The 10,463-nt window shown below is 49.1% G+C and overlaps 1 protein-coding gene across 2 annotated transcripts; it reads right to left on the bottom strand.

Moving 5' to 3' along the window:
• Positions 1-729: 729 nt before the first annotated feature.
• On the bottom strand, positions 730-8,921 carry MTHFR (methylenetetrahydrofolate reductase (NAD(P)H)). Of its 2 annotated transcripts, XM_014941523.1 has the most exons (12): positions 8,657-8,793; positions 8,464-8,550; positions 7,334-7,572; positions 6,925-7,035; positions 6,558-6,751; positions 5,824-6,074; positions 4,956-5,090; positions 4,467-4,647; positions 3,901-4,083; positions 2,440-2,541; positions 2,099-2,218; positions 730-1,568 (listed from the first exon to the last, which is right to left on the bottom strand). In XM_014941523.1, exons 2-12 carry the CDS (start codon positions 8,502-8,504, stop codon positions 1,371-1,373), a joined length of 1,755 nt encoding a protein of 584 aa, XP_014797009.1. In that variant the 5' UTR covers positions 8,505-8,550; positions 8,657-8,793; the 3' UTR covers positions 730-1,370. The 2 variants fall into 2 exon arrangements, with proteins under 2 accessions (XP_014797009.1, XP_014797008.1); XM_014941522.1 differs by lacking the exon at positions 8,464-8,550 and having other exon boundaries at positions 8,657-8,921.
• Positions 8,922-10,463: the final 1,542 nt, after the last annotated feature.

The following is a 10,463-nucleotide window of genomic DNA, read 5'->3' on the forward strand; positions in this document are numbered from 1 at the left end:
AGTGGGTGGCCAACCTCTTGACTGCTTCCTGCTGGTTCCTTTCTGTGCTGAATGGGCTAGGGATGAAGAAACCTGCTGGGAACAGCTGAGCACCAAAAGCTTTGCTGAGGCAAGACAGGCGTGTCTGACCCCCAACCTTCCCATTACTTGCTTCTGTGATTGATGCCCTGTAATTACCCTGGATATATGAGCCCAGTCTCAGACAGCTGTAATGAGAGGGTCTGAAGAATCTGGAAAAGGCTTTTCTTCCTTGCTTGTTTGAAAGAGATGCTCACAGCATGGCAGGGATCTCAAAATCCCACTGGGAACTGCCCCAAGGTCTTGTTTTCCTAGCCTGTGGTAGCTTTGCAGGATTGTTAAGCACACAAAGCGGCCTTCCTGGCTCCCCCAAGCCCTGATTTCAATGCTGTGGGGCCTAAGGCTGTTAAGAGTCATTAGGTCAGGAAGGACAGGCTATCTTCCCCTACAGGCACTGGAAAAGGACCACCACAACTCCTGGGACCTTGCAGAACTAAGCCAAAGGTTGTAGCTGGTTGCATTTGGTAAGTTCTAGTATTTAAGCTTTCTTTGCTGTACTGTGGAGCTCTGTACATACTTTACTTAGGGCATGTGTTGAAAGTGAAGGTAGAACTGCCCCAAAAACAATTGGTTTTCCTAAAACTTTCCCTTGTCCCAGGTGATTGAGAGACAGGAGTCTTTGCTACTTAAAGAGTACAGCTTAGTACAAGAGACATTTGTATTTTTGTAGTTTATTGTACTTAATCTAAGAAATAGTGTGATTCCTACCAAAAAGAAAATAGGAAATATAATAAAAGGAGAAAAGTTAGGGAGGAAATTTGAATATTCTTCTGGAGTGAGTGCAAAAGAGCCTGATATGATCAGTTATGAAGAAATACATCTTAGGAGTGCAATATAAAAGCAACTTGAGCTTCTTCTCAGGGTTGGTAACTGCTGAAATAGTCTCCTTGCATAGGCACTGCTGACAGGAGTGTTTCTGCCCCCAAGGCAGCATTTCTGGCTTTAAAAAGTTACCAGAGTCCCACAGTTTTATCACATTGATACACAAGAGGTCTCCTGTTAGTGTAATCACCATGTCCATGATTAGCACCTCTCCATCCTGCAGAGCTGGTCTTCAAGCTCGGTCTAGAGCCTCAGCTCAGAGGTTCAGGCAGTTCTGGCTCTCATTCCGTGAGAAGGGGTCAGGGAGCCTTTCTGTTGGGGACAGAAGAGCACGTAGTGTGGGTAGATCAGAGCGCTGTCCTGGTCACTGGGTGTAGGAGTGTGTGGTCGACCATCAGCACAGGAGCTGCTTTTTCTCTCTCCGCAGTCAGTGGACGGAAGGAAGAAGTAAAGGATTAGAAGAGGAATTTTCACTGCTGAGCTGGGGAGTTCAACAGCTCAAAAGTATCATCCACAACCTGCCAGAGGCAGTTTTCGAGTGGGAAGTCATTGTCCACCAGGTTGACCAAGTAGTAGTTGTCGTGGATGTACTGGATGATCATGCGAGAGGGCGACTCCTCTTCGTAGAGCTTGGCCCATTGCTCAATCCACAGTGCAAAGGCCTCATCCTGCCAAGAAAAACAAATGTTGTAGTGGTGTAATGCACGTTACACAGCTCTGTTTTCACATTACTTTATTTAGGACAGACAGGCCTGTGGCTGTTGGCCTGGAGCTTGTTTCCTCTCAGTAAATATCGCAAGAGCTGAGTGAGGAGTCTCCTGCTCCCAGTCAGTGAGTGCCCTGAGCACAACTGTCAGAGCTGAGGAGAGGTGTTTGCAGGAAAACGGCTCAGTACTGCCCCCGTGCGTGCGAGCGGAGGGACAGCTGCTGCCCGTAGCGCCGGGGGACACGGCGGGGACAGTGACAGTGACAGTGACAGCTCCCGAGCCTCCGGTTACCGGGCACTGGGTGTCTGTCAAGAGCTCTTACCAGAGCAAAGTTCTCCTTACACTGAGGGAGCAGGAAGAGCAATATCTGAACATCTGCAAGCTAATATCACAACAGTGCTCAACCACAAGAAGTGTCAGAGACTGTAACCAAAGCTGGCACTGAACTTCTGGGCATCACAGCAGTGTGTCCAGCGGGAGGGAGGACTCACCTTCCAGGAGAGGAAGCTTACAGGATCCACCACCGTGGGCTGGATGATCTCTCTGCCTGGGAAGATGCCCCAGGTGACAGCATTGGGCTGCAGATCTGGAGCATTGGTGATATTCTGGCCCTGCCAAAGGAAGGAAAACCTTTCTGAACCAACTGCTGGAGGAAGGACTGAGTGAGTTGGAACAAGTGCGTTTACCCTCTCCTTGTTAAGAGATCAGATAGCTGCTGCACATCACAGCTTTCCCTTCATCAGCCCCGCTTTGTTCATAGTGATACCTGGTCTGAATATGTGCCTCTCTCCTAAGGTGGTGAAAGGAAAGTGCCCGGAAAACAACAGCCCACCTTGACATTGACAATGTGGTAGTTCACTCGCAACTCGTACTTCTTCAGCACTTTGAGCAGGGCCGTGACGATCTCGCTGGAGGTGAAGAACTCCAGGTATGCCTGCGGGGAAGGGGAAGGAGAAGAAGAGCCTTTACTCATGGTAGGGATGGGACACTCAGAGGGAACCAAGAGAACAGCTGTATAGCTGGTGCTGCTTGGAAACCAGGCAGCTTAAGACTTGCATGTCTATTCCTGGAAACAGGTACTATAGAGGAGGCTTGAGCAAATGAGTAAGAGAGCTGAGGAAAAAAAAATTAAAAATAACTTGGGAGAGCAGAGGTAACAGGCCAGGAGCAGCCAGGCCAGGAAAGCTGTTCCCGTTCTGCACCCAGGTAAGCAGACAGGCTGGAATGAGTTCCTGACAGCGCAGCCTGGGAAGCAGGCTGTGCCAGAGGAGAGTGCTTGGAAGAGGCCTGGGCTGGACCTCTGTTCTCTGTGGTACCCTACGAACAGCCCAGTCTGCTGGGAGCAGCAGTCAGGGGTCTCAGCTGGGCTCTCCCAAGCACCCCACCATTCCCTGTCCTCATCTTTTGTCCGCAGTTCTTCCTGTGTGCTTACACAGCCTAATTCTGTACTTGCTCTCTCTGCCTGCTCTGTGCTTGGCTGCTCCCAACAACTGCTTCCCCTCCCCCCATTTCCTGGCTATTGTGTGAGATGATGGATTTCCCCTCACCTCAGGGGAATTTTTTCCTTTGAAAACATAACTGCATTTGCCATCTGCTAGTCTCATGGCTTTAGAGGTTTGGATCCCTTTTGAACAAGGCTGCTTTGTTTCCTAGTATGAGCCACTGCCTTTGCATTTACCTTGATGGGAGATTGCTATCACAGCCATTAGTGGCGAGGCTCTAGGGCCTGGAAAGCTTGGCAGTAGGAGGCAGGCATGGGAGATAAGACTGCTCCCAGGCCAGAAGAGGAACCTGGCAGCTCTCTAAACAGCACAGCAGTAGTGCTGTGGCATGGGGACAACTGGTGGAGAACTCTGCCTTAGAGGAGAACAGATAGGGAAATTTTTAAATGCCCAGTTATTACCATGAGAAGCTGGGTGGTAGAGATACTCCCTCACTGACTCCCAAACTGGGTGTTTCCTGCATCACAGAATGGGATCAGGTGCAGTGGGCAGGTATGTGTTTGTATCTAAAACTTCATAGTCCTGCTTTAGGAAGAAGTCACTAATAATTACTTGCTGGGAGTAAAAACAAGATGTTTTGAGGTGAGTAAGTATGACTATGAAGTAAGTCATAGAGATATGACAGTCTGTCTCTTAATACACCAAAGGAGCTTTGGCTCATCTCAGCAAGAAGGCATTAAGAAAAGGAGCAGGCAGAAGGATTATCTGGATGAAAGCCTAGGACCTCCCTACCTAACAGACACCAAATTGGGTCATAACTCTTTGCTGCCTAGATGAGAGTTGCACAGTACCTTTTGGAAGACGTAACCCCCGCTGGGCCCCCAGCCTACAATGGGGTCTGTGGAGGGCTTGCCATTGATGTTTGGCTGGGAGTTGATGGTCAGGATTCCTCGTCTGTTAACCTTCTCCAGCTGCTCCTTCAGAAGGTTGGTCTCAGTAGCAAGAGGGTCATCGTTCCAAGGCATACACGTAACCTACCAGGAGGAGAAAGGATGGCTCACAATGGCTGTAACATCCCTTTCGTTACCATCTGGACGTTGAAGGATCTCAGAAGTGCCCTAATGCTCTCAAAGACACCTGCTTCAGGACACAAGTCCCAGGTTTGCTTCAAGGGGCAGGATATCCCCAACTCTAAGAATGAAGTCTGTCAGTACTGGTGCTGTCATACTGTTCCAGCTTTCCTTTCATGTTGAGCCCTAACTCTGGCTGTTGGATTCCCTTCCAAGACTTCAGCAAGTCCTTTTGGACAAGGAAGTGCCAATTCTTGTTTAGAAGAACAATGTGGTACCAGGAGCAAAAGGAAATATGCACTGTTGTCTGTGCCACAGTGACCATCCCTTCCTGGACCATCACTCACCTTGTGCCCATTCCTGTTGGGCTCTCCAGTGATGTAACATGTGAACACCTCAAAGACACTTTCCTCACCAGTCAGCTCTTCTCCCCACATCTTCAGAAGCTCCTCCCGGGGAGACTTGCTCTTCAGGTAGAAGAGATAATAGTCCTTCAGTTCCCCAAAGGCTGGAGAGGAGGAGTTACCCCTATAAAGGGAGCAAACAAAATTAACAGGCCACTAAGGAAGAGGAGCTGATCTGGTGATGCAGGAAGACAGTCACCCAGGAAAAGCAGCATCCAGTGAAATCCACCTAGAGACCAAAAGCCTCAACATCTTGGTGCTGTTCTCCTCACTTCATTCAAATCCAAGCAACTGGGGCCACTTTATCAAGAAGCCACGTGTTTTGTCAAGGCCAAAGCATGCCCAGGACACCCACTAACAACAGAGACCAGATGTGGAGCAGGCCTTCCTACCACACCTCTACGTGAGTGTCATTGCAGGCTGACAGCTTACCATCGGCCGTTGGGGAAATCGTCCCATTCTTGAGTTCGATAGATGTAACTCTTTGGCCTAGAGGCCCAGAAGATTGGCCGAACATCCTCCACTCTTCTCTTGGGGTGAGCGCTGACTGCCCAGGGCAGAGGCCGCCTGCAGGGGAGGAGCAGAGGTTAACATAGCTCCTCTGCTGACTTTCCACTAGAGGCTGGAAGACCTTCCCCTGGAGAACTTTCCCTCTGGGGAGACCAAGTACCGGCGTGAGAAGACTTCTGTTTGTCAAGAAGTAGGACAGAAAACTCTTCTTCCTTTGTGGAAAATCTTTTCCCACTTAGTTCCCTCACAGGATGCTCAGTTGGTGTCTATTAAATAGTTAAGTACAGGACTGATGGCTGAAATTGGAGAGAAGTAAGGGAAAAGCACTGTGCGAAACTGTTTTTTCTTGCTAAAAATGGCTGTTTTCCTTTGCTTCCTCTGAAGCCTGTGGCCTCAGAGAAATCCACATTCCCTTTGGCAGCCACACAGAACCTTAGAAATCCACAGTAGGAGCTTGCATAGCACGTAGCCCGTACAAGGGGTTGTGACAGACCTCAAAAAACATGTTTCTCCCAAGTGGCAGCTCTAAAAGTATGTTTTTAAAGTTCCAGAACAGGTTACTTTAAAGCCAATTGACTAAAATGAATTACTCCTTTAGCTGTCCCCTCTATTCCTCCCAGCTTTTGTCAGGGACCTGCAGGAAGGGTGAACTGCTAAATGCAGAAAGATGCTAAGAAAAAAAAATCAGCAGAGGAGAGGTGCCAACCCCTCCATTGCTTGAGCTTCAGTAGGCGGGATGGATGGATGGATGTGAAAGAGGAACTAACAGAAGCCAGCATATTCTGCTCACCTCGGGTCCTCCTTCCATATGCCCAGGCGCTTCAGGACCTCAGTAGTAGCCACTTCCCGGTTGAGGGTGTAGAAGTGGAGCCCGTGCACCATCCCACTGTCCAACAGCTCCCGGCACATGGACACTGCCAGCTCCACCCCATAGTTCCGGATAGCTGCGTCATTGTCCTTGATGGGCTCAATCACATCTTTGATTTCTTGAGGCACTTCCAGCTTGGAGAGCTTCACCAGCTGGCGCAGGGAGTGGTAGCCCTGGATGAGGATGCAGGGGATTTTCATCTTTCCATCATCCCAGTAACACAGGTATTTTATCTCAATTTTGTGGCAAGAGATTTAGAACTGGGGCTCCTGGATTCTACTCCAAGGCCCCATCTCTAGGACGGTAACACAGTCCTGGTCATGTCACTTTAGGTGATTTCTTCCCATTTCGTTACTCATTGCCTGAGCCCAGCGTGCTGGGTGATGCCTAACACCTTAGGACTGGTAGACCATTGTCCTTTATATCCCTTTCTGCCACGTGGGCACAGAAAGCCTTGTAAACTTCTTATTACCTAAGAATTTAAATTCTTATGCCTAAGAATTTAATTTGGCAAACCACCTACGGATTTATCATGTTTAGCACTCTCACTTCCCAGAAATTTTGTGGAGGATATTAACAGATCTCTCTTGGGCCCTGACCCACAAACACGTCCTGGATCCTTATTCCCTCCCCAAACCAGAATTACCGGATTTCACCTGTATGGGGAAGATGCCAGGAATAATGGGGCAGGTGATTCCAATGGCCTGACAATCCTTCATGAACTTGAGGAAGGTTTCTGATCGGAAGAAAAGCTGCGTAATGATGAAGTCTGCTCCAGCAAAGACTTTCTCCTTCAGGTGCCTCAAGTCTGCCTCGTAGCTCTCTGCTTCAGGATGACCCTTGGGATAGCCTTTGGGGGATAAAGAAAAAAAAAAAAAGTGAAACCCAGTGGTCAGGCCAACAGATTAGAAATTAGAAAGGAGCCAATCTGATTGTGCTGCCATGGCCCAGGTCCAGCAAAGGACTGCTGAGCTGATTTCCCTCTCGCAGACCCTACCCCACACTGCAATAAAAAGCATTTACCTGCCACACAGATATCAAAGTAATCATCAAATTCATTGCGAATGTGCTTAACCAGGTCAACAGCATAGTTGAATCCCTCTACTTCTTCCTCCCACTCCTCACCAGCAGGATCTGAAAAGAGAACAAATACACAGCTCTCTCCAACTGTTTGCTGGACTCAGATCTGCTACTGCTGTAAAAACCTCTTGTTATCGAAAGGAAGACAAGATGAAACCTCCAAGTCTGCAGTTTTGCCCATGGGCTGCTTTTGTCTACCCTTGAGCTCCAAGGACTGCTAACAAAGGGATCAGGTGAAATGCAGTCTCAACCTTTAATTCCCACAGCAGAAGGAGCCTCTAAATCTCATTTCTCCATTTTTACCCTGGAATTGAACACAGCAGCAAAACAACCTCTGGACAAAAGGATTCACCTCCACGCAACGCCATGATGTTCTTCAACCCAAGCCGCTTGGCCTTCTGCAGATGCCCCGTGATGTCATCCTTGGTCTGATTGCAGCAAGTCATGTGCAGGATGGTCTCCAGCCCACAGTAGTTGACTGCAGTGTTGGCAATAATCATGGAAGATGTTTCCTTGTCAGAGCCTGGGTCCCCTGCAGGGTGCCATGTCACATCAATGAAGAGTGGACCACCTGCTCCCATACGGTCAAACCTGTGGATTTTAGAGCTGCATTAGGCTACCAGGTCACCAGGTCCCCTCTGTGCCTGGGATATCTCTCTCACTGCTGGAATGCCAACAACAGGCAGAGAGAGCTTGGATGACAGCAGCAGGAGAGACCAAGAAAAGTATTGAAACTGCAAGTGGCCAATGTAGATAAGTCATCCTTTAAGGCTGTATGAGGAGGAGCTTACAATCTCTTTGAAGAAGAGGCAAATTAAGTGTTCTCTGCAGAATAAACTTCCTCCCAGTATGCTCTATTAGACTGCCCTGTCTTCTGATAGACAGCAATGCAAGTCCCATTCCTTTTGAGATGGGAGACTGTGCTGCAACCCCCTGCTCCCAGCTTTAACTGTAGAGGCCACGAATACAAAAAGATGAACCAGATCTCTGTTGTGTTCCCAAGTGTGCCTAATGGAAGAAACAAAGGCTCCCCTAACTTGTGTCCCTCCTGCTCTGGGTTGGAACAGGCCATTCTGTTTAGAGTAAACCTGGCTCTGGTATATGGCAGTTACAAAAAGAGTTCTGAAACTCCCTCTTCTCCTCCAGGTGAGTACGCGGTGGCTCCTGGGGCTCTCCACAGGGCTCAAGGACAACCTTTAGCTCTGGGGACACCTATCTCGGGCTAAAACTGCAGTCCTCAGTAACAGAGGCACAAACCATAGTGGCTGGACGATTCTGAAAACAAGTGTTTCTATTCCAGAGACTTGGGCACGCTGTCCATTAATTAATATACTCTGCTTTTAATCGGTACTTTTCTGCTGTGTTGTCCCCCAGCACTCTGCTTCAGCCCCAGAGCATGGCAGTGGGGTTGCTCCATCTTCAGAGAGCAAGGGAGAGGGGAAGCAGTCTGGCCTTCTTAGTAACCCCACCATGACACTTAACTCTTCAGGGTCTCCAAGGAAGACAAGGTACCTGGTGTCCATTACCCTCCTCAGCAGGAAAGCACAGCCCCATTACCTGCTTCATCACCTGGAAGGGGAGACAGAGCATGGGGCAGAGCCTGCCTATGGAGCTATTTCCCAGCCCTCCACCAAAGACACTTCACCTCTCCCCTCTCTCACCCTGCAGCCCTCACCTGGAGATGAGATTGACAGCAGCGTTGGCTGTGCGTGGAGGGAAGAACTCCAAGGAGAACCACTTGTCTCCAGACTCCTGCCGCCGGCGCATCTTCTCCCGCAGCCTCTCATGACGGTCAGCGTCGAGGACAGGGGTGGAGCACCGCGAGCTGTCCTTGGAGCTCTCACTCCCACTACTGCTGCCACCGTCAGACTTGGAGCTGGAGCTGGGACTGCAGGTATGCTGGGTCTCATTGACCATGGTGAGCGCTCTGGAGAAGAACAGAAGGAGCACAGTGGGTACAAGAGAGGGGACAGAACTCAGCAAGCAGCAGTTACAGCTGGGGTGGGCAGATGATGATGAAAAAGCAGCCTATGCCAAGACCCAACATTAATCATTACCAAACAGTCCCTTTTGCCAGCCCTCACTATAAGCTGTAGTGGGGGATCTGGCGAAAACACAATAAAAAGTGTGTGTTTAGGTAGGGCTGAGAGAAATAACACAGCAGATGGCTTCGTGCCGCTTTGATGTGGCTCTTCTGTGCCTGTTGGGTCAAATTTGGCTCTTGGAAGAGTCAGGTCAACATCACTTTTGCCCTGAGCAAGCTGAGCAAGCCATGATACCCATATGCATCAGGTGAGGGCCTCTTTGATCTTGTGGCCTTGGGCTGGACATGCCAGCAGATTATTTAATTTTTTTTTTTCTACAGCAGCTGCTTCTTGGACTGTATCCATCTTCAAAGTTTCCATTCTGTTTGTTCCCAAAAGGCAGTGCTTTATAGTGTAGGTAGGAGAGCCAGTGCTAATGAGCCAGGTACACAGGAATGCACTTACTATTCTTATGTCAGAAAAAAGTGAAGAATCCCCTCTGATCAGCCCATCCCCATGATGTGGGGATGTCCCCCGTGCCGATACCACTGCACACACTCAGCTCTTTCCTTTACCTGAGCTGCTGTTCATATTCCTTTCCTCACCAATTGTAGCTGCTTGGAGACAAGGTCAGCAGGGACCATCCCCTTCTCCCTGCCTCCTAACGTGATTAGCTGTGCTCGTCTGACTTCACAGGAACAAAACAGCACTGAAAGGCAGTGGTACAAGTGGGTCTAGGATGCCTGACTCCACTTAGCTCCTAAAAGTGTTTCACCCTATGCCTTTAAAATTAGGTAGTGATTACAGATAATTAGAGAAGAGCTGCCATAAAACTTGCATCTACATTATTTGCTTAGGTACCCGCCAAAACCTAACGTGGTCCCTGGGAAGCAGCATGTTTTCTGAGCATGACATAACACGGGAGCCAGTTTTGGAGGGAAGATCTGCGTGAGCTCATCCACACTTTGTCCTTATCATAAACTCTGTAGGTTTAGGTCATCCAAGAAGACTTTGAACTCGTCTACTGTTTACACTGAGTTGCCAATCAGGCCAAAGCCTTTGGGAGAAAGTCTACTTTTACCACCTGGGGAGCTCTCCAGTTGGCAGGAGATATAAGAAAGGAGCGCAGGCCACCTGCTGCCAAGAGGAACCGGGAGACTTAAATCTCTTGTGTACCAACACAGCAGGCCATGTAAGAATCGGCAGCACAGCCCTAGTGACAAGGGAAGCAAAAGCAACAGGGTGCGCAGTTACAGCCCTGATCAAGCTCTCTCAAGGGCTTTGCCTGGTATCCACGTGGCACAAATCTGGGAGAATTATCCCAAAGCATATGTTGGTGATCAAGCTAGCAGCACAAAATCACGTGCAGTCAACTCCCAATCCCTCACTTCCAGCAAGCAGCCCACAGCAGCACAGGGAAATCAAAACCATTTTCCCAGTTTGCGTATGAATGTCTCT

Source organism: Calidris pugnax, unplaced genomic scaffold, assembly GCF_001431845.1.
Source record: "Calidris pugnax isolate Ruff unplaced genomic scaffold, ASM143184v1 scaffold82, whole genome shotgun sequence".
Classification (NCBI taxonomy): domain Eukaryota; kingdom Metazoa; phylum Chordata; class Aves; order Charadriiformes; family Scolopacidae; genus Calidris; species Calidris pugnax.